General features: G+C 37.9%; 1 protein-coding gene across 2 annotated transcripts in view; it reads left to right on the top strand.

The window, feature by feature from the left end:
- The window catches only part of kcnn2 (potassium calcium-activated channel subfamily N member 2), a 33,539-nt gene extending 10,166 nt beyond the window's left edge, over window positions 1-23,373 (top strand). The window contains exons 3-9 of one of the 2 annotated variants that reach the window (XM_028026504.1): window positions 8,833-9,251; window positions 9,460-9,601; window positions 10,883-10,993; window positions 11,088-11,215; window positions 13,942-13,950; window positions 18,087-18,156; window positions 21,633-23,373. In XM_028026504.1, the coding sequence (XP_027882305.1) occupies window positions 8,833-9,251; window positions 9,460-9,601; window positions 10,883-10,993; window positions 11,088-11,215; window positions 13,942-13,950; window positions 18,087-18,156; window positions 21,633-21,908 (1,155 nt within the window). In that variant the 3' untranslated portion in view covers window positions 21,909-23,373. The remainder of the gene's footprint in view (window positions 1-8,832; window positions 9,252-9,459; window positions 9,602-10,882; window positions 10,994-11,087; window positions 11,216-13,941; window positions 13,951-18,086; window positions 18,157-21,632) is intronic. The other variant, XM_028026505.1, reaches the window with a different exon arrangement.
- Window positions 23,374-24,856: the final 1,483 nt, after the last annotated feature.

Here is a 24,856-nt window from a genome sequence, read left to right on the forward strand (position 1 = left end):
AAGCAAGTGAGGTCTGCGGTGCTGTTTTTGAATTTCTTTAGATCGACCCATGGCGTGTTGCTTTATGAGACATTTTAACCTTCCTCACGTTGTCAGAGAGGTTCTGTTTAAATTATTGCTTAATACTACAGATTTAGCAGTAATCAGGCCTGGGTTTTACAAAACATTGTTTCAAAAATAATGTGGCAAACCACCGTTAATTCAAATGTTTGTGAAGGACAAAATGGCAAGTTGTCAGTTAAAAACAACATCATGTGTTTAATTCAACATCTGTGTCTGATATAGAAATTTGTTGATCTGAAACAAAAAATTGAAGACAGCAAATAGTAAAATGTAGTGAAATTAAAGGCTGGATTTTCTTAATTTGTAATGTCAGATTATGTTACTTCAATAAAAGATTCATTTATTTAAATGTGTACTATATATTCTGCTATGTCTACTCAAATAGTCTGTAGGTTCAGAAAAACTACCATAGATGAATTTATTTATTGTACTTTCACAATTCATTTTATCACTTGAATTTATTTTTTTATTCAGATCAGATGTTTTATTTTCCACTGTTAAGTATTTATATAAGCCGTTTTATGACTCCAGGGCAGGTTTGGTGCATTTGCAGCAAAGCATGAATATGAGCCTGTACCTCTGTCGTGACTTTGACTTTCTGTTGCCTAAACCTGATACTAGCTGCAAGGAGCCGAGATCCTCTTCTTGTCATCTGACAGCTGATGAGCTGAGACTTTTTCTGAGCAGACACAAACTCACATCAAGGACCTCTTTGCTTGGGAGCATCTGTTTTGAGGACACCATATCTCTCTTCACCTCGTAGTGACAGCTTTGCTGAGTTTTGCAAAACCTTTTTTAAATAGCTTTTGGGGCCTGTCCTGTTTTTTGGTAAAAGTGAGTGCTGTCAGACGGAGTTAGACCGTACAGACCACAAGAAATATAACACACCACAGTGTCGGAACTTGCACCAGCAAATCCGGCCGAGGCTGAACCCGACCGCTCTTGTCGAGTCGCCTTCCCTCTCCTGGTGCTGCCTAGTGTGTCAGAGATATGCTGCAACGTGCAGGAGGCGCTCCGCATTTCTCAAAGTGAAACCTGTCCTCCACCTGAGAGTCCAGACGGGAGTCGGATAACCAGCGCTGGCTGGTGACCTCAGCGTTTTCACTGAGCGTCCAGGCTTTCAGCAGCAGAGACGCCCAGTCATGCCAATCCCAAAGATTATTTATTGATGGTATTTACTGCATGTGACTTTAAACATTCAGATGATTTTGGATTATTAATGTACACAACTGGGCTGCAGCCACTGCTTTCTGAAATACATGCAGATTTACGCGCTCTGACTGGAACATTGCTTGAGTGGACAAATTGCAAATGCAAGTTTCAGACTTAATCTCGAGAAACAAAAGCAAACTGAATCTGCAGCAGCCTCAGATTTACTCGGCAAAGTGGCCTCTTAGTGGCTCACTTTGATAACATAAATAAAGCATTGCTTTAATGCCTAATTGGACTGAACCTCTCACCCTAATTTACTAATGAGACTGAGCGATTTAATTCTCAATGACAAGATATATGTTTCCATCTCCACATTACACAGATTAAATATTGAGTCCCATTCCATTAGTTTTATTAGGAGTTGCGAAACCAGTAAGTAAACTAACCGGTGTTTTGCCTGAACGGCTTCCAGACAGCTCCAAGTTCATGCAGGGAATAAAGCTTGAGACTTATTCAGCTGTGCTCTATATCAACCTGACGTGAATAAACTTCTGTGGTGATGAGAAAAGGGACATGCACTCTGAGTGATTAGGTCGCATTTTGAGTCCATCAGGAAACAAGCTGACTATCCGAGAGAAGCATTGGATGAATTAATGTGTCTTCAGTAGGAAGCACTGTGCTGGTTGCTTTCTCTTTGAGGTTTGTTTCACAAAATTAGGGATTACTCTGTGTGCTTCTTTACTCTACTGTCAGTATGAGGCTGTAATATTTGGAAAATATTAAATATTGTAAACAATATTTTCATCTACAAAAGGTTACTTGAATGTTAAAGATTGCTGTAAAGATGCCAATGCTGATATCTACCTTAACTACTTATGCTGGCATATCTAAAAACACTGTTTATATTTATAAAAAACATTTACAAGCTGTAGGTGAAACTTCAAGTCTTCTCACATTTGAGAATTATGTGTATTGCTCATGAAGTATAATGTGTGTGTACTGGGATAAATGGTTTAAAGGTGGCTTATTATGCTTCCTTGAACAGATTGGGTCAGGTCTATGGGCTACGCAAATCATGTTTATTAAACTTTTTGCACAAAATCATTCGTAAATAGTGAGATTTCATTCTCCTCAGCTGTACCCATTTTGAGATCCTTTCATAAAAACTGTTTTGGGGCCTCTAGTCACTTTAAATCAAAATAAGTCACCCAACTCAACGTTTATACCAAACATGAAAATGTCTGCAAACAGAGCCGCAATTATACAATCGTATTGCTTTTAAAAGCAGAAGTAGAGCCTCCTGAACAACCAATAAGAACGCAGCAAGCAGTTTCTGAATGGTAAGTCAACAACAAAACATCCAATTTTAAGTACAACAATGTGCAAAATGTGGATTTTGCATTATATGTCCTCTTTAAAATTCAGACTGAGTGGAGAGTTCAATGTGCTAAACAGTTTATGAATGTCCCCAAGTGGTTATACTGAATAATTATGATTTTTAAATAATAAGAATTAGGTCCAGGCCCTCTGCTATGTGTTAACAGCAAGCATTTGGAATGCTGAGGTGGTTCATCAGTGCATCTGCTAACTGCAGTATGAAATTGGGAACTTATAGCATTGTGTTATTAGTCTAACATTTTTATAGCAGGGGATTTGCATCCAAATCAGTCACCAAGCCAGTTTCAAGCGTGGATTTATTCAGAAATTCCAAATTTTGTAAAACTCCAAAATCATTCCTGAGTAAATGTTACCACTTTTTATATGTGTGAATTATTCTCACTTATTACTTTTGCATCCATCTAGTCACAGTCATTGCTTTGAGATTTCCGTCGGCTTTGGAAGGTATCGCTTCAGGCACCAACAATACTGAGTTTTCTTAGATGACATGGCATGACCTGAGTAGTAACGACAAGAGTTCAAGTTTTGCTTTGCTCCCTTTCTCAGACAGCCTGGGGCAGCGCTTGTCGCAGTGGTGAGCAGACAGATCAGTCTGACAGAAGTATGAAAGAAATACATGTAGTGAGAGCAACCTTTTAACACTCTGGCCAGTTGAGAGGAGACTTGTAGATTTATGTCGCACCGGTGGGTAATTGTAACATAATATGTCCCTCTACTGCATTCATGTTGTGACCCAATGTTTATTACTTTATTTAAAAGAAAATGTCTTATCTACATCAAGCTTTTTCCAAAAGCACATCACTGATACTAGATATCTGTGTTAAGATGCATAATTTTATAGGACAAATAGTACAGAGGTAAGTTTCTCAGGTTATGACAGTCCTGTGTGGGAGTAAATCAAAATCTTTCATTTAAATTATCTTCAGAAATAAAGTTATAGATAATTAACAGCAAATGAAGGTTAGGTGAGAACAAGCTGCCTCCTAGAATTGTCTTCAGGTTCTGCAAGTTTCACATCCATTAATTTAGGCACCAAAAACCAAAGACGAAAACAACTAACGTCTTAACCGAGCCATTAGTATGCATTATATGCCGAATTGCTAACATGATACCACTGCCATACTACTGCATATCCACAATGCATTCAGATTTTGTCCAAAGCTAGCTGAATTTAATCACATAACAAAAAATAAAATATGCTTTGAACACATTAAATGGGGTCGTAAACCAAATATTCACTTACGATAATAACAAAAGTAATCTACAAATGCAAAGAAATCAACGTTAATTAGTCTAGCAATGAAAGAGCAATAAGAAAAATATAATGCAAAAAGGCAGAGAAAGCCAAAAGAAAACAGCTGATAAAGTTAATTTCCTGGCTCTGGCTGTATATTTGGGGTTGCTGTCCTGCTAGAAGGTGAACCTGAATTATGTTGTGATGCAACATAATATGAAAAGTTTTGCAAGACACAATTTTGCAAATTAATTAAGAAAGTTTGCATTTACAGTCATTTAAAATCATTCATCAGTAACACACACAGTGCGTTGTTTCTATTTTTCTCCATATGTCTGTCATAACTCCTGCTTCTGCTGCTGGGGGGGATATTTTCTCATCTGATGTAAAGGGCCCTTGGGGGTGTTGTATTTCAAGTCATCCATTACTATAATTGCTTTTACACACCAAGCAGGCTTTCCTCATGCAACCTAGCCTAAATGTTTAATTGCGCAGTTTTAAGGTTAACAAACTTCGTAATTGCTTTTGACAGGCCCGGTTTGTTGCCTAAAACGTACAATAAAACGTGGCTTGTTCTTTGTGCAAGCACTACGATGTGCTCAACTGCTTCAGGAGTCTCAGTTCTTCCAGCAAGAAACTGTAGTCAAGTGCGGTCCCAGCTTGTGTTTCGTTGTCTACATTACACTAAGTTGGAAAGCCAAACAAGGGCAAGCTGTGGTTAGAGTTACGCACTTCTCCGACAGATGTCAGTCTGTTCAAGAAGCTCAGTGTCAATCATTTGAAATGAACAACTGCCCTTGAAATTTTAATGTGTGTTTTCTTGGGTCGGAGAGGTAAACGAGCTGCAGAGGCTTTGTTGGACAGTTATACTGCTTGTTCCAGGACGTGTGTTTATTGTTGCATTCTCTGCTTTGTTCCTAATGTGCCAGCTTGTTGACGCTTTGTATTTCTGGCACAGAAGCTTTTTGCAGCAGAACTGACTCAGAGGCGTGCAGCGTGCGCTAAACTCTGTGTGTTAATGTGACGCGGTTGAAAAGCTGAAGTGTTCAGAGTCTCTTTAAAGCCGTCAAACTACGTATGTGCAAAGCATTCATGTATGTCTGCAAGAGAAGTGGCAGGGCACATCTTTTTTGTTCGCTTTTTTTCGTCCTTGAGATGAGTGCATTGAACAGGAGCTTTTGTTCTCTTGAATTTGACATATGAAGGGTTTTTTTATTTTATTAATTCTGTTTTATATCTGAGCTAAATTTACCATCTAGGTCACTGATCCCATTAGCACTTCATGAATGGGGCGGTTCTTAACGTCTATAAAAAGAATCCCAAACTGAACTAATGGAAGATTGTCGGCTAAACGCCTAGTCATGATCTGACACCACGATTTAACTGAATAGGAACAATTAATTTTTAAAAAAATAGTAAAACAGCCATGTCGATGGAAAAACTATTAATTGTATTTCAGTCTTAACCAATAAACCTTTTTGCAACTGAAGTAGATTTGGGTGTAGAAACTTAGATATATTTCAGTGTTCAGTTCATTCTTACCCCAGTTATTGCACATTTGAGCAGGACCTCGCTATATTTGATGCCTAGAGCAAAGCAAACTACATCAAGCACAATAACAGTGAACTATAATTTTCTGTGAATTTATTAATCATCTTTTAATATAAACAACACAAAAGGCTTGAAGGATAGGTTAAAAGATATTACCATGTACAGTATATATGTATGTATTTAGATTAAATTTAGCTATTTCATCTAAATACATTTTTTTAAAATGACAGAGATTTGGCAAACTGAGTGAGAAAACATTACAAAATAAATTTCAAAACATACAATTACAAAATGCTAAGCTCACATAACTAATATACTTTTTCAGCACCTTTCACATAGCTAGGTTACAAATTGTTTCACATCAGACAAGCTTAAAAATAAGGAAAAATTTTATAAGAAAAAGTAAAAGATTTGTTTTTGTTTCATTATTTGTCTTATATGTTTTACTGTTGTAGATCAAGAACCACTCAACTATGATTATGTATGTTTTTGATGTGTTTCTGCTTCAGCACGCCTGATTCAAATGCTTCTATTACCATCTCAGCTTGTCATCAAATGCTGCTGAAGCATGTTGATCACTCATTCGTTTTAAATAAGATGTGCAGCAGCAGGGAAACACCTGCAAGACATTCCGCACAGGAGCCCTGCAGGACCAAGGTTGTGAACCCCAAAACAGGCAGATGTGAGACAGAATAGTGTGATTTAAGAATACAAACTACAGCTTATGAAGTCCAAATTCAAAACAAATGACTGGAAACAAACAACACCGAAGAGGCAACAAGCCAAACCATAGAAAAGTGGAGGATGTGGCAAGGAGATGAAGCAATTGAGAGGCTTTTAACTGCTGGGAGGATTGATGAGCAGCATGAGGACCGGGCGTGTGAAAGCTGTGCAGCTGGGGAATAACCTGATCAGTGGAAGCTAAAGCAGGATGAATAATGAAAACAGACTAAACACAGAGGAGCTGAACAAGACTGCAAATGGTTCAAACTGAACCAAAAGCATAAACACTAACAGTGAAATAGGACTCTAAACTGGTACACAGTGAACAGAAGATAAGGAACAACAAAGGAACTAAACATAAGGAAATTAACTTTTTTTTCACCTTAAATGAAGATAAAAACCCAAATTAATCCAAATACAAAAACAATTTAAAACCAAAAAGACAAACACCAGAATATTAGTGTATATATAACAGTTTTTGATCTGAGATATATTGTGCCTCAAGTCAAGAATCTTATATATAATGTATAAAATCTTAAAATCAATTCTAAAAAGAATTGGTTGCAAATAAAAAGATGTTGGACAGGTAGAAGTGCATTCCCTCTTTTGGGTTTTGGTCTTAATAATCTTTGTTGGCTCTGAAAAGTTTAATATGTGTTATAGCCTGATCTACAGGAGATAAAATAATAAATGACAGCAAGTTACTATAAGCTTTTAAACTGTTATTAGTACTATATTTCTACGTTTTTGAAGGGATGACAAAATACTATGTTTTCTAATGTATATAAATAAACTAGAATACACATTGAAGTGGTTTTGTTTATTCTTATTATTGATCAAATTAACCAAAGCTGTGTTTACTCCTGAAATATTCTGCTATCGATATCCTTTAACCCTTGTGACTTGTAGATGCACATGTTAAAGCTCATTCAACTTTAACTTCACATCACTTAATCAGATATGCAGAAGAATGTAGAAGAAAAAAATCCAGTGGAAAAGATCCATGCCACTCCTCAAAAAAAATCTGCCCACCTTGCTTTTAGCAAGCAAAATCTTCCCGCTCTCACATGACCTCACCTCCTACGGCTAAAGATTTCATGCAAACTGCAAAGCTTTATTAATGTTGAGCTAAAGGTTCAGCCGACCTTTGCACAATTTTGCCTGCAGCTACGTTACGCTGTAAGCAGAAGCATTGTACTGTATGTGCATATTACAACCAAGCACATTGCTAAGGTTTTTGATCAAATGTAATGGTGCAGTTCTCCTTTTCTTTTCTTTTTTAGAAAGCTGTCCACCAGGATAAAAAAAAAACAACACAAAAAAACTAACGTCTGAACTGTTCGCTCATATTTGCTGACAGCAACGTTTTTTAAGATATCTACTGCCGCTTGCGACGGCTGGTGCAGTCAGAGGACCTTGACGTGATTAAGTGGATGGAGAGAGAGCAGCTGTGGAGGAATACCAGTGCTGTGCTTTAGAGAGAGAGAGAGAGAGAGACGGGGGGAGAGCAGTTAATATGGCTAGATTTAATTTGCAACCCAAACCAGCAAGCAGAACCTCCCAAGGCAAGGAAGATTGAGACGCTCTGTCCTCAAGCACGAGCATGGAGAGGGATGGTGTGTGGAAGAGGAGGTGATGGCAGCCATCAGGGAAGCTCACAGCAGATTGGATCGAAGAGGCGAAGATGAGGTTTGAGCTGTAGCAGCCGAGGTGACCATGTGATGAAGCTACCGTGTATGACAGAGGACAGGGAGGAGGAGAGTGATGATAGGCCCTGAAATCCATTCTTTCAGTCCCCTATGAAACTGTCTACCTTCTGGTCGAAGTGGAATGGTGATGGCAACTTTATGCTAACGTGCAGGCAGCTGATGTTTGCATCAGAAAGATAGAAGTAAGCAGAACTTTAAATTATTGCAGATGTTCTCCAGATTATTCCTAGTTTTCTATGGCAGTGAATTAGGGCCATTGAAGGTGGAAAAAAAAGGAGGAGTACATTTCCACCTAAAAACTTTCTAGGTAATTTCTCCAAAAGTAGAAAATTTGCTAGAAAGAAACTTTGAAACTTTCAGAGTAAAATTCAAAACGTTTTGACTTTTAAAATTCAGAAATATTGTTTCCATAAAACCTGTAGTCAAGCCTTTGCAGAAGAGTTGTTAGAGCAGCAAGTCTAAACTTAGAACTAAATGTTCTCTAGCTTAACAAGAAAAGTTTGAAAATCAGGCAGAGCAATATTATTATAACTAACCTGCAATGTGATTTTTTTTATTTATCTTTGATGGTCAAAACTGAGAGAATATTTATAAATATTATGGCATAATTACATATTTATGCATTTATGATAGTGTGTTACAAAACATTATCACTCAAAACACACACACACATACAGTATATATACTGTATTTATACAGCAAGTATATATATATATATATATATATATATATATATATATATATACATACAGTATATATGCCTTAATGATCGTGGTAGAAATCAGTATGACGTTGTTGAAAAACAACTTTACGTAAAACTGTTGAAATGCTAATTTTCTAACTTCCTGTTGCAGCAGGCTGTGTTAACACTCTTTGTATCTAAACAGGAAAAACAAGTTGAGATTTGGTTAGTTTTATTGGTGTTCTCCTATAAGAATTCTGTAGTCAAAATGTTCTCAACATTCCCAGTCAAAGCTCACACCTTTCCTCCTTTATTGACAGCTCTTCATGGTGGACAACGCAGCCGATGACTGGAGGATAGCCATGACATATGAGCGCATCTTCTTCATCTGCCTGGAAATCCTGGTGTGCGCCATACACCCCATCCCAGGGAACTACACCTTCACCTGGACGGCCCGCCTGGCGTACTCCTACGTCCCATCCAAGACGGACGCAGACGTGGACATCATCCTGTCCATCCCCATGTTTCTGAGGTTGTACCTCATCGCTCGGGTCATGCTGCTGCACAGCAAGCTCTTCACCGATGCCTCGTCCCGAAGCATCGGCGCCCTCAACAAGATTAACTTCAACACCCGCTTTGTGATGAAGACCCTCATGACCATCTGTCCTGGCACTGTGCTGCTGGTCTTCACCATCTCGCTCTGGATCATTGCTGCATGGACAGTGAGAGCTTGCGAGAGGTGCCTGGACCAGTTTTTGCCGCTATGCCGTGCTTCACGCCATCAAACATAGATAGAGGCGTAAAAATAGACCAAACGCTTCTCAGCTCACTGTCTCTGAGCCTTAGGAGAGACTGAGTTAAATCACAGACTGACCAGCAAAATAAATCTCTTTTCATGTGAAAGTAAAACATTAGGTGTAAGGTAAACCTGTTATTGTTCTTTACAGGTACCATGATAACCAGGACATAACCAGCAATTTTCTTGGAGCCATGTGGTTGATCTCAATCACGTTTCTGACTATTGGATATGGGGATATGGTCCCACACACATACTGTGGAAAAGGAGTCTGCCTCCTGACAGGCATTATGGTCAGTGTACACTGGATGCTCGTGACCTTTATGGTATTTTTTTGCTGCGTTTGCTTATTGTTGTTGTTTAAAATGTCAAATTTGCTAACAGCATAAATATACTTAATTTTTATCTGGGAGGAAAATAACTGAGATTCAGAAATCCTCATTTAGTTCAGTTCAGTTCAGTTTATTCCAGTTGGTCAATTGAAATTAACAAATATAATCTCAAGGCATTTTACAAGATAAACAGGTTCATTCGTACATTCATTAACGCATAAATCCAGTTTGATCTATGTTCCGTGTGAATCCAATTCATTGCAATAATAGCCAGTCAGATAATCACACTACAAAAACACTCAATTTTACCAAGTATTTTTTGTCTAATTTTTAGTGCAAAATATCTTCATATACGTGAAAGAAGACAAAACTGACTTACAAATATTTTCTGCAATATGTAGATATTTGTTTTCAGTAAATAATTCCTTAATATTGATAAAAAATATTTGTTTCACTGGCAGATTGTTTCACCTATAATAATCTGCTACGCTGTTTTAATCATAACGATGTTATAAGATTATTATGGGAAAAGCAAGTCATTTTTCACATGGAACTAGTACTTTTTCACCAATATTAAGGAATTATCGACTTTAAAAAAAAAAAGCTCTTACTGAAGTTACTTGTATGTTTGCTTTATTTCAAGTGCACTAGAAACAAAACCAGAAATACTTTGTATGAATTTGTTTTGTTTTTTTGGTTTTTTTGCAGTGTACTTAAAAAAAAACAGAAAACCAGAGAGAGAATAAAGTATTAATTGCAAATGGTGGGAAGGTGGTGAAGAGCAGAGGTCGATTTGTCCTCCAGCAGCCTAAGCCCATAGCAGCATGATTATCAAGATAGCTCGGTAAACCCTTTGCCTTTATGAGCTTTATCAGAAAGTAACACTTAAAGCTTAGTCTGAAGATCGTAAGTGAGAGTCTGTCTTGCTTCTTGCAGAAAAACTGGAAAGTAGTTCCCTCATGTCCCCAGAGAAATGGTACAGAGTAACATTAAGACAGCTTGAGAAAGCAGTCACAGAGGTTATCGTTGTAATTGTTTTAACCAAAAAATCAGGCACGATCAGAGGACCGATTAGAGCAAAAACATGGAGATATTTGTATTCATGAGGGCATAGAATGACCCTGGTTATCAATTCTGTAGAGAATGTTTTTGCCATGACTTGTCATTGGGTCTCCAGATTTATTTTCCACAGCATGAGGGTAAAAAAATGTTAGTCCAGCGTGTCTGTTTGTGTCTTTCTAGGGCGCCGGCTGCACTGCCTTGGTGGTGGCTGTGGTGGCGAAGAAACTGGAATTAACCAAAGCTGAAAAACATGTTCATAACTTCATGATGGATACCCAGTTAACAAAAAGAGTATGTCAGCTTTCCTCACAGATCTCAGATGTTTCTCCACTGCTCTTGGTTTTATTTATTTTTTATTTAATTCTTTATTTTTTTGCATTTGCAGGTGAAAAACACAGCTGCGAATGTTCTCAGGGAGACGTGGCTCATCTACAAGAACACCAAACTTGTGAGGAAGATGGACCACGCAAGAGTCAGGAAGCATCAGAGAAAATTCCTTCAAGCCATTCACCAGTAGGTCCCGCGCTCCTAAACCTGAACAGCAGGATGTTCATTTAATTCACCAAAAAACCTGAAATCTGAATTGTTTGACACCTGTAGCAAAGCATATATGTGCTCATATCAAAGAAGAATGTTATGGTTCACATGTTGCATGCTAGAAAAGTGTAAACGTGCTGGGTTTGATCATGCATGCAGCTTAACCCAGCTGTTATATTTTATTAGTATGAATGACAATTATGAAAGAAAGCACAACGAGTAAAAGTGTATTTACCTTAGAATATTGTTGTGTGTCAGGCGTGTGATATCGATTCGTTTCTTGCTGGCATTGTGCTGTCCCACTGACTCTCGCTCGTCTCTTTCTCGGTGAGTCAGATGTCAGGCTGACCTCAGGGCTGACACATTGGTGTTTCTGCCTCTCCGGTGGCCGGTCAGGCGCCTACCTGTCAGCTAGTCCTTTAGTGGGTCCCCAAGGACTTCCAACTTACTCCAAAACAGTATCGATTTTAGCCTCACCTCGCTGTTGTTTTTCCTCATGCTACAGTGCTCACCGACACTTCTGCTCCGTGTCCTTTATCTGTGGCCGCTGGAAGTCGGCGCAGAGCTTTATCAAGAGAAATAACTACAGTGATTCTGTTAGTATGTGGCTTAATGTTTAAAAAAAGAAAAAAAGTCTGCTGTGTGTGCATTTGGTTTCCTTCTGTGGTTTTACTCATGTTTATGGGTCTCTGTAGGATCTTGTGTGCAAGTTTAATTTGCTCATGAATTTTTTTTAAACATGCATTTGTGTTTTGAAAACATTTGGGTGGTTTATTATAGGACAGGGGGAGTAAAGCAATGCTCAGTTTTACTGCTGCTTTTCCTCCTGCTGCAACCTGCATCCAGATCAGCAAAGTTTCTGGCTGTTTATTTCTTATTCTCCAGCGGTGGTGTTATTTTATTCAGCCAATTTGCAGCAGTGATGACAGTGTCTCACGTCCACCTCCTGTTCTCCAGGGTTAGGGTTAGACAGTCCTGAAATGGGAATTGCCCAGAGCTGCAGCTTAATCTATAACAAACAACACCCAGGAGGGAAAAGTCACATCCAGCATTCAGTTCTGCGTTTAAAAACAAATACTCAGCATGTTGTCGGTGTAATCCGGGCACATTTTGCCTTATAAAGATTTATTTTCCTTTTGTGGTTTTGACTTAGAGGGTTCAAAAGATTGAATTGGGATTTGAAGCCTGCATGCATCGTATCAGATACAAACACTTACCTGATTTAAATATAGAAAAGAATAACTCAGACATGTAAGATTTTCAGACAAATCACATCACCTGTCATCGCAATTTTTTTCTACAATTTTCAATACTGAAAGCAAATAATATGAGCTGTGAGCTGCTGCTAAATGGAGCCATAGATGCTTTTTGACACCACCTTTGTCTCGTATTGCTTGAGGAGTTTTTCTAGGACCGTGAATGCAATCAGGAAGGTTGATTTTATTTACTCTACTGCAAAAGTAACAAGATTAGTAGAGATTAGATATAAAGTATGAGGACAGATACAGCAACCAGAAAACAGTCTAAACATTAAGAAAAGATTATGTGTTTTCAGGATGATTTGCAGCTAAGATGAGACGTTTAGATCTGCTCATTATTGACATGAGTGTCATATAAATTTCTGGTTTCTATTTAATATGCCCTTTTCTGAAACTTCTAAAAGATTATTCAGATGAATGAGCTTGCATTCATCTTGAATATTCTCTAATTCAAATGGGGTTAAATATACATCCTGGCTAAAATACATACAAAAACCCACATTAATGTTTGGAGTAGCAACCTGCCATGGACCTACTGTTTAAGGATGATCCTCACATGCTATTCCAGAAGTTTAATGATGATCTGTTTTATCCAATCCAAAAACAGTTTTAATGTTAGGGATCATTTGCTCACTGGACCTCCCATTTTGGACTTGGTCTCATCTATCATCACTTAATTTGAGGGGACATTCAACTCAAATCAACTCAGTTAGTTCTGAGCAGAGTCGCTGGGTTCAACTCTTAAACATGCATGGTGGTAGCAGCATCATGCTAAGGTGGCTATTTATCAATCAATCAAATTGTATTTGTATGGCACATTTCAGCAGCAAGGCATTTCAAAGTGCTTTACATCATATCAAACACAGAAACACAACGCAACATTGAATCAACAATCAAAACACGACATTAAGTCAGGTTCCATCAATAAATTTGTAATTGATTACGTTTCAAATACAATTCTAAACAGGTGGGTTTTTAGTCGAGTTTGCATCCATAAAAGGTTTACCTGTTACACTCCTACTGTGTTATATGGAACAAAATACCTATTGCTGTTTTTATTCCCACTCACGCTCACAATCACACACACAATTTATGAACCGTTCTTGATGGGAAAAATACCCAACTTACATATCCTTGCAGATAAAAAGCATAATTAAGCAAATGGTAAATCTCTATGTGCTAAATACATTTGACTTTGAGAAAGAACTGTTCAAATACCTCATCAAAAGCTCAAAATTAATATGACGTTCATGTCGATGATGAGCAGATCTGTAAATCTGGGCACATTGCAGTTCATAGGTGAGGCGACATCGTAAGAGTTGATCACTCCAACCTGTACTAGCAGGGGGTTTATTTCATCTGAATATGTTTATCTGATGTAAAAATTCATCTGTCTACTTCATGTTTCCTTTTTTTCCTGTTTGTGTCGACACAATGCAATAGAGCTCGAAAGTAAGTCTTCGCCTTTAATGTAGATAGAGACCTGTTGTATGCATGCCAACGAGAGCTTGTCCTTGAACCCGATGATGCTACTAAAAAATGGCACTCCCTCATTTGATAAGTGAAATTCATGCCCTTTGCATCACATGAAGATGTCCGTGTTATTTAAGGTGCTGCACAGGACTTTAATGTAAAAAAAAAAGAAAATAGAATTGAAAATGCAAAGAAGTACAACTTTTTAACACGCCTACTGCACATTCTGAACACATCCACAGATCCATGTCATGTGAATTTCAATTATCAGTGATGGGGGGTGTTTTTCTTTCCATTTCTGCATGGATGTGATGACCTCTGACCTTTAATCAGAAAGCTACTGATTAAACTCCAATCAACTGTGCTTTCACATACCGAAGGATGACAGCTAGCGCTCCCCATCAAGGCAGACCTGCTGATTTATCATTTATAAAATTCCTAGAAGACTTGTTACATGCAGCGGAGCCGTCGTGCTCATATAGAGCAGGGCTTGGGGGGGGTCATCTTTCGGCGAGTGGAACCATTATTACGCCTGTTACAGCATTTGCAGCTGCATTTTCCTCCATTTCTCTGTTTGACGACTCAGTAGCATACACCCAAGCTGTTAACCAGCGCAGTAACTAGGACATTCGTCAGTCATACAAGGGTAATTAGGAGCGTCTGCAGGAGAGAGTGTCTAAATACTGCAGAGGGTGTTTGGATCAGACATGGTCAGTATACAAACAAATGTCTTACACCAGGTTTTAGGCCATTACGGCTGAGAATTGAAGTGTCCCCATGCAACCCCAAAGTCCCCCTCCAAGGGATTACCATTAATTTTCATCCTCAAGGTTGAAGTGGGAATCATAGCAGGAAGCAGGATAGTGCTTGTTAGTTCAGAGATCATTGAACTGAAGACGCAGAGAGCGACCTGTGAGGAAGGTCAAACTCCGAGCAATCCCATTTACTCTGAAGAAACTCAACAGTGACCACCAGCGTGACGCTGTCAAACAGAAAGCAGGCTACCGCTAATGACTGAGTAACTGGTTCATACCACCACAATCTTTGGAAACTAGACACCATTTTAAAAATTTCAGATTCAAACTTATCTAGGAGGATTTTTTACAGCACTGCATAGGCAATGTTTGTTTTTGTATATTTTACTTTTAAGGAGTGAAGCATTCATGGAATCTCTTCAGGCTTTCTGTGCTTTTTCTCTGGAGTTGCACTTTGTATCTGACCATTTTCTGAGGAATATTTTGCTTTAAAAGTTAGTAAAATCCCTGAATAATACAAATCTTCCTAAACAGAAGAGATAAACCAGTTTACACATAAAACGCAGCGAAAAAAATATGTATTTTAAAAGGGATCTTTACAGGATGCAGCGATCATAATTTTTTAGAAAACCTGGGGAACTGTTAATCAAGACATTTTTAAGGAATAGCTGGTTACTTGGAAGCAAAACAGGAAATGAAATATAATCTAGAGCTCTTGCACAGTACTGTGTATCTTTTCGTCAAATAGCTTTGTTAATTGTGCCAGATAATCTTTTTATATATAACAATTACATCCAATCTAGATATAAGTTCTTAATCTACACGAGTGAAAAAAGTTTGTTATTTATTCAGTCATGTGGTCAAATGCCTTACCTTAGAAGTGGCGGTCATGACAGAGAAAGAGACACAGGGCAGCAGCACTAACTGAGATTGCCTTGAAAGATTTAGTGTGGCGTTGAAAAGCTTAGCGTAGCCGTTTTCCCCTGATGAATAGCAAGCAGCTTTAGAGTGCTCGTTTAAAAGGAGAACGCCCTGAGAGGACTGATTGACCGAGGTGGAAAGAAAAGACTGAATTTAACTTCAATTCATTCTGATCTTGAGCTGCTTCGTTCTCAAAGCTCTCCAACTATTGTGAAATCTTTCTTTCAATTTAACACAAAAAACATTATATCTCTTAAAACCTCACTGAAACCGCCTTCTTTGTTTGTTTTGTTATTTTTTTTTAATAAATAAAGCGGAAGGAGGAATCCTTCTGGACTCAGTTGTGAGGATATTAACTCGCTGTTGCAGGTTTCGTTTTGGCTGCTGTGGCGCCCTCTGCTGGCCAAAACGTATTACTTTTGCTCCACATCTGTCTATCACCAGACATTAAAATTAACTTGCCCTGCAAAACGATTGATAGATTTTTATTTTTTTGTCCCGTGTATTTCTTGATACTAGTTCACATTTGAGTTTCAAATTATTATTTAAATTATAATAATTTGAGCTTTGCTCAAAGCTGTGGGTTTTGAGAGATTTCTAAATCAATATTCCAAACATTAGATCTCAAAAGCAATATATGTCTTTGCCTATTATGATTCCGATGAAAACGATGAATTAATATCTTGAATCCATGTTTAGTTGACACACTGCAGGAGGAAGTTGCTGCTTTTTGGCCCCATGAGAATGTAATTGAAAAGAGACTTCAGTGGCCTAATTAAACAGGCAGTGTGATTCCTCAGGCGATGTCTGTAGTGAATACATTAACTTTTATCACTTTTGTACGTCTTTTCTTCTGTGGTAAAAAAAAAAAATAGCTTAGGTTGCAGTTTTGCAGTTTATGTTTCACCAGGTAAATACCACAAAATATTAAGCCTTTAATAGTACAATTACAATGCTTTAGAGGTTTTCTAAGTTAATATTGAAAATTCTGTAAAAAGAACAATGACACACAAGGCATTTGTATAAAGTGCAGTAAAATAACAAGCATTAAAGTGTCTTTAAAAAGTACTTATATCTCTTGAAGCTTGTTATATTTGGTCACATTACAACACAAACATCAATGTATTTTCATGGAATTTGTGATACACAAACAAATTGGTTCATAATTGTAAACCAAAAGGAGAAATGTTCTTGTTTTTTTATTATTATTGTTATTATTGTCACTAATACAAATCTGAAAAGTGAGATGTGCATTTGTATTCATTTTACCCTGATGCCTCTAATTAAAACCTAGTGCAACCAACTACTTTCACAAGTCGATTAGCAAATTAGCAAATTAGCAAATAGGCCTGTGTTTAATTTGTGATGATTTTGTTAGAGGAAATTATTAGCATAAATCGCTAGTGGTTTAACACAAGACTGGGATATAAAACAATATTCCAAGGCTTTACCATATTATAAAATATTGTTGAGTGGATCATCTGACGACGTAGAAAATGCATTGCAAACCTACCAAGAAATAGAGCCAGGAGGCTCAGGGTAACTCTGGAGGCACTGCAGAAATGCTCTGCTCAGGTGGGAGAATCTCTAGACTGGACAAACTATGCACTTACTTGTGCACTTCTCAAATATGTCCTTTTCTAGAAGAGCGATAAAACCAAAGTCATTATTTAAGGCAGCCATAAACAGGTTAGCTTAGTTTTCCACGAGTTATGCAGGGGACACAACAAATAAAGAAGGAATCTGTCAAAGAAGGTTTTCTAGATGAGACCAAATTTTACTATCTGGACTTATAATTAATAGGTTTGACCTGAAAATGAAGGAAAGTATTAAACAAAGTGTTAAATCATGGGGTGTAATCAAATTTGAAAATTGTGGATATTTTTTTTCTAGCACTTCCCAATTATTCACCACTTTGTGTTGATTAATCGCATAAAATCCCATTACAATACACCAAAGTTTCCTACTGAAACTTGAGTAACAATTCAACGGGTATGACTACATATAGAGACAGTCTTCTGTTTCCTTCCATAAGCATGGATGCCGTTGACTTACTGAGAAAGAAACATAAAGGGACAACAGAAGACCTTCCCTGTGTTTTTAACAATACCACATCAGAACATGAGTGTTTGTGTACAACATAGACACTCTGAGATCCCTTCCTTCCTTTTGTGTGAAAATTGGTCTAGGATGCAGAGCTGATCTCGCTCTCCCCCCTCTGTGGCCTCCTTCCCACTTGCATGCAGTTCAGCCAAACAGATTGCCCTCCCCTGCCCTTCTTCCCCTCCTCCCCCTCTCTCTTCAATCCCTCCATTCTCTACACACATCCTGTGCATGTCCCAGGAGTGCTCTCCGTGTGTATGCCCTTGTGTGTGCACAACCTAAAAAATCATTTCTGACAGCGTTGATTTACCGGGTTGTGAATGGTCTTGTGTTCAGATTGAGAAGTGTTAAAATGGAGCAACGCAAGCTGAATGACCAAGCAAACTCACTAGTGGACCTTGCTAAGGTAAGATAGACTGTTCCAATGTAAATATACTTCGCTTAACTCCTGTGAGTGAGCTTAATGCATGCTGTTTCACTTACTAAGTTGGTGTTCTGGTGTAGACAAAGTCTACAGGTGTCAAATAAACAGACAGGCTTTACATCTATGTTCTGTTGTGTGGTCCACTCACCTGAAAGTGTCTGGGTATGAAATAATAGCCTTTCTTTATTTAACAGTTAAGGTATTTATTCCAAGATATGCCCTCCAATAAATACTTTTATTTTTTTAATGCAGTGTAATTTTTCATCTCCTTCGCCTTTAGAGTCACTAACTACAAGTGGACATCCCTCTGGGAGAGCGCAGGCAGGGTGCCAGCCTGACGCAGCACAAACACTAACCTGGGAAGGGAGACACGCTGTGATCTGATGATTCAGCCTGAAATAAAGGCAGAGGAGGGGGAAAGAGACCACTCTGACATTCAAAAACACAACACAGTCACGCTGGACGTAATCCAGCACGTCACTGAGAGTGTTAGCTGATATCGCCCAATCATCTCTTGCTGTAAAACACCAGTCAGACTCGTCATGTCATGGGGAGAAACTGGCTAACGACCGATTCAGTTCATTTTGGTCCGAGCTATTGTCATGAGAAGCCACAACCACGAGAGGGCAGTAAAACGTCTTTTTTCTTTTTTGGAAGATTTGCTGTAGAAAAATTGAGCTCAACATGTGCAGCTGTCGAAGATGAATTGCCACTGCAGTGCTCTCTGAAAATCATCAGATCACGGTGGATCTCTTTAATTCATTATCTCCTGCACAGCCTGTTTTCTGTGTGCTCAGTCTCTGATTGCCTCCTTTTCCTCCTGCTTTCACAATGTCAGCTGGTGGTTTGTTTCATGCATAAAGTGAATCTTTTCTTGCTCTTTTAATGAAATTGACTCCTGCACAAATTGCTGGGCCAGGTTGTTTGCCATTAAAGTTTAATTCCTTCTCACTTCAGAACTCACAGTTAGGTTTTTACCTAAAGAGCTGCAACTAGTACCAAATACAGTGTTCTCAAAATTGTACATTGGTTTATTTTGTTATATTACAGTCACAAATGTAACAGGATTTTATGCTATCGATAAGCAAAACATGGCACATAACTGTGAGATGGAAGGAAAGCGATTGATGGTTTTATGGTTTTTGGACAAATAAAAAAATCTGAAAAGTATGGCGTGCATTTGTAATATATTGTGTTCAGGAGGGCTGCATATAGATGCATGCCATTCATTTCAAATTTTATTTGTACAAACATTTTTGGTAAAATCTTTTTATCCTAACCTTCTCTATATACTGTACTTCACAATTATGTGCTACGTCATGTCGGTCTGAGTCAAGTACGTTTAAGTTTGTGAAAAAAATCCGAAAAAGTGCAAGGGGTTGTGAACACTTTTGCAGAGCAGTATTTTTGTGATTCATTCAGAAATCTTTGCATGATGAGTATATATGGATTCATAAATATAATAGAACAAAGTAAAACTGTTGTCACCGGCATATTTAGCACTGCCAATGTTTCTTCAGTCAACACTGCAACAGATAAGCAAACTTTTCCATCATTCCTGCCTTAAATCAGAATAGGACAAGGTAAGTGATGGATGACATTGCCTCTGGCCTGCCAAGGATTATTAGTCTTACACTGAGTAATCCCACAGAAACCATCCTCTGACGGTTTCACCCTGAAGGCATGTCTGAAATGTGACAAGAGTTTCTACATCTGCAGTTGAGGAATATAGAAAGCTAAGAGTTCACGAGGAACAGACTGCAAAAAGAGCAGAAAGCGACCTCAGCTGGCACATTTCCTGTGTCCTCCAGGCCAATAATTAATATGGTTTGTTCTGCACTGAAACATGATTTCTTGAAAAATTTGTACAAAAATGGTCCCTCGTGAGTTCTGCGATGTTGTGGACATCAGCTTTAAGCAGCACTATTAAAGTATTGTTTGTTTGTCTTAAACTGCTTTTTTATTATTTCTCTTCAGATATCAGCAGAATAACTCAAATATTCTCACAACTGTTTTGCATCATGAGAACAATTTGAAACATAAATAGAAATCTGTGGATTTTACCAGAAAAATTAAAATAGTTTAGTATTGGGTCCTTATTCAGGTTATTTATGCGAAACAGGTTTCTTGCCAAGTTGTGGTTTGAGAAGATGGTAATGTAACTATATGACAGATCAAACTTTGCACATTGGCAGTAAAATCTCTCATGTTTCAAATACACATGAGATGCAGGGAGGTGAAGAGCAAAACATCTGCTCCAGGAAAAGTTTCAGGAAATCCAGATGTTCAAACAAAAATCCAGAGAGGAAAATTAGATTAACTATACACTGGTAAATGTACATAAACAAAAATATTCAAAATAATAAATATGTACAGCAATGGTTCAAAGAAAAAGAACTGTTATCAGGCATGTTGCATCTTTTGGATTGTGTATTTAATCGAAGCTCCCATTTATTTCTCCTGGTTCCAAATGCAGTGAGGGCTAAAAGCTTCTTTGAAAGAATGTTAAAAGTGGTTACAGTGAGACTTTGATACTTTAAGTTGTGGATGACTTTGCATTAATTATAGTGCGGACACACTGTAATTAACAGAAGCATCACTTATAGTTTTATCTCCGAAATCCTGTATTTTTATTATAATAATTTTTTTTTTTTTGCTCTGTCACAAAATTGGCAAAGCTCCTCAGGAAGCTTTTAGGATCAATTTATATTCAAGCTATTGCCATAACTTTGAAAACCAGATGTCCAGAGAAGATTTAGACTTGGAAAGTGTTCCTTTGACTTTTATACCTCTCCCTTGAGGTCCACTGCTTTTACTGCAGTTCCTATTTTAACCACTGGTTGTCTTAGAAGGTAAAATTTTCCTGTATTCCTGTATTCCTGTATCAACAATTAGAAACAGAAGAAGAAACTAACATGGGAAGGCATTCCAAGTAGAACAGACAGTAACAAGGTTCAAATTTAAAATGAAGTAACATAAATCTCAAATCTTAGCCCATTTGAGATTTGTTTCTTGTTTCATTTGACAGTAATGACGTTTAGCATTTATATCTACAATTTGAATTACAAATCCACATCTTGAAGACATAACCTTGAAATCTCATTTTTAAAATGTGGAGATGCTGGAACGCTACTTTGTGTGTTACATAGATTACATTATTTTAACTAGGGTACATGAATGGATTTTAATTTCTGCTTTGTTTTTTTAGGTATTTTCCAATGTACAGTCTGCAAATTGGAATTAAATGCATTAATAAAATATATGTTTTAATTATGGGTAACTTTTTCTTTCCTCTTTTCTTACAGAATCAACATAAACTACATATTTAAATGGATGTCAAAGAAGTGTTTTTATCTGTATATTCATGAATGTTACAACCTGCACATGTTAGCAGTGAAGAATGAACAACAAGTTGAAAGACTGATTGCATCAAGTGTGTTTCCTCTCTGCCGTTGCAGACGCAGAACGTCATGTATGACATGGTGTCAGACTTGAACGAGAGAGGGGAGGACATGGAGAAGAGGATTGCGTTGCTGGAAACAAAGCTGGAAACCCTACTGACTAACTTGCAAGCTCTTCCTGGACTCATCAGCCAGGTCATCAACCAGCAGCACAGGGACTTCCTGGAAGTGCAGCTCCAGCCTTATGACAAACACAGCCCTGAGCGCTCACAGTCGGTGTCACGGAGGAGGTCATCCTCTACGGCGCCGCCGACCTCCTCGGAGAGCAGCTAGAGTCCAAACGGGGAATGCCTCCGCTCAAGACTTTTGCCATCATATGGCGAAGTTGCATTTACTGTAAAGCCTTATGGTTTCAATAAGTATTATCCAAATTCTGATGACAGAATCCGACTTCCTGGGGACGATGCATTTTAACGGATAACTTCAAGCTGTTCTTATTTTTATTACCTCAAAAGTTGATGTTATCCATTCTCTGGTGATAGACCACAAATAATGGCCCTTCCCTCAGTAATAAAAGGCCGCCCCAGGCTCTGACAGGAACTCTACTCCGTCTCTATGCAGAGGTAGCCAGCTCTAGGTGTCAAGGTTACCAGGCGTGAAACTATTGCACTAAAGTAGTGCTTCTCATGGACTTTGCACTTTTGCTGGCTTGACTCAGTTGCAAACTGAGAAACTGCTGAGAAACCAGACAGAGAGCATGTCAGCGATATGACGGAAATAGTGAAGTGACACTAGACGGCAGGTAAATAGCACTCCAACACACAGTCGCTCAGAGATAAGGTAAAAAGCTTGAAATGAGGAAACAAACACGTACAGTATGTTTTAGGTTAGAAAACAGCATCAACTATAGCGTTTTTTAAACATTTTTTTGCAGAGTGCCCCCTGTAGAATGACTATTTTTAAGGGGGGGAGATGTTGCACATAGTTTAATCCTCAACTCAATTGAATGCATCAAAAATCTGTACTTGCACTTAATTTTTAATGAATGCACTTCAATGCTGGCTGACATATGATCTAAAGATCTATACCCATTTTTTAAAAAAGTCGTATGGGCATGGGTTTATTGTTGTCAGTTCTCAATTTGTAGTGTTGTCTAATCCAACAAAGCCACATTTAGTTTCTTTTGTTTTGTTTTTTTTTTTATTATTATTATTATTTTTGGTTCTTGATAAAAATGCATTTACTTAGACTTATAGAGGTCTAATGAAATGCACTGAATGATCATAAACGAAGTAATCCCACCCATGTCTTGCTGTGTCTTAACTCCTGTCCTCTCCTGCGTTATCTATGCTCTCTGTCTTCCAAGTTGGGCAACAAAATATGCCGAACAACAACTGTAAACCCTATCTACCTTTTAAAGCTGAAGAAATACATATTTTTATATATTTTCATGAGGACAAGCACACCTCTTCCGATAAATAAACGGCAGGAAAAAAAAGGTGAAGAGTCAGAAACGGCATATGGTGGGAAAAACCTGGAAATGGAGAAGATTTGTCTGAGTTTTTCAAAAGGATAGAAAAATTTACATTACTTCAGCATAAGACCCCACTGATGTAATCTTTTCAAGAATGAAGAAGATAAACACTCGTAAAATCAGCAGCTCGGCCAGCACTCAAACATAAACAACCGGATGTGCAGTCCACAAACATTAACAACTTAGAAACCAATGAGAGATTCTGTTGTATGCAACCTAAACGATAAAGCAAATAAAAAATACCCAATTAGATGGATCTGAGTTCTTATTTGTTTTTCCTTGTGTGACATGTCGGACGATTTAAAAAGATGGTTTCTATGTTCAGATGTTTACAGTGCAATGAAAAGGTATTTGTTCCCTGACAAATTTGCTCAATTTCTTACACATTCTATTATGTGGACAAAACTAAACTTGCATCCCACGTGCAAATATTTTTACTTGTAGAATAAAGAAATCAATAAAATACAGAAGTAGGAAAGATATCTGGAAGCAGGAAAATATTTTCCCTCATCCAAAGAGTTTTAGGAACAGGATTCAAAGCACACCTGTAAGTCAGCTTGTATGGACACAAAATAAAGATTTTTGAGTAGCCTAGTCAAAGTCTGAACCTAAATCTGCATCAGATTTTGTGGCATGACCTTAAATAGGACATTTCTCCAGGTAAGCTTTCCAATGTGGTAGAATAAAAATGTTTCTGTTCAGGAACAGTGAGCCAAACATGTACGAAGATATACAAGACTTGTTGCCAGGCATCAAAAATTAAATTTTAATTTATGAACTGTACTTGCGTATAATTTTTATCAAGTCCAGAGAACTCCACAGCACTTTATACACTACATTCAGTCATTCACACGCTGATGGTAGTAATCTACGTTGCAGCTACCCTGAGGAAGCCTGATCAGAAGTGAAGCTGCTACGCAATCAGCACAATCAGGCCCTCTAACCACAACCAGCAGGCACAACAACTGACACGGGTGGAGCAGGTATTCAAACCAGCAACTTACCTCCTTCCTCAGCACCACCTGTCTCCCGGACCACTGTCATCCCAATCAATTGTCACAGGGGTCACATTGTTTGCATGTCTGAGGAGCTATTATTCGAAGATCAGTTCAGCCTTGGAGCAGTCTTATAGAAATAAGATTTGATTTAAGATCTTTCTTGCATTGTCCTAAAAAGTGCTGCAATGCAAATGAATTGAAACATATTAGAATAGAATAGAATAGAATAGAATAGAATAGAATAGAATAGAATAGACTTTATTGATCCCCAAGGGGAACTTTTTTATTTGTTGAAAGCTACTCCATCTTAGGTAATAAATACAACGTTTGTTATATATATATATGAGAGTGATAAATTCAAAATGACTAGATATAAACAAATAAATAAATAGCAAGCAATCACATGCAATATATTAATCAATAAATAACCTATAAATGAGCGCAGAAAATGGTTTAATAAGTTAACACAGACTTGGGCATTGTAAAGCCTGGTGGCAACAGGCAAAAATTACTTTCAGTGGCGCTCTGTGGCAAAATGAGTCTCTGGCTGAAGGTGCTCCTGTATCCAGCCAGCACATGGGTGAGACTCCTATATTTTTAGATATTCCATATATCGTATATAATATTGCAGCTAATATAAGCCAGATCCATCTGTAAAGAGATTTTATTGCACTGTTGTGCTTCTTGAATAAATAGCACCCTGAAGTAATTCTTTTCATAACTAGATAGATAGATAGATAGATAGATAG

This window comes from Xiphophorus couchianus, chromosome 8 (assembly GCF_001444195.1).
Source record: "Xiphophorus couchianus chromosome 8, X_couchianus-1.0, whole genome shotgun sequence".
NCBI classification, from domain to species: Eukaryota; Metazoa; Chordata; class Actinopteri; order Cyprinodontiformes; family Poeciliidae; genus Xiphophorus; species Xiphophorus couchianus.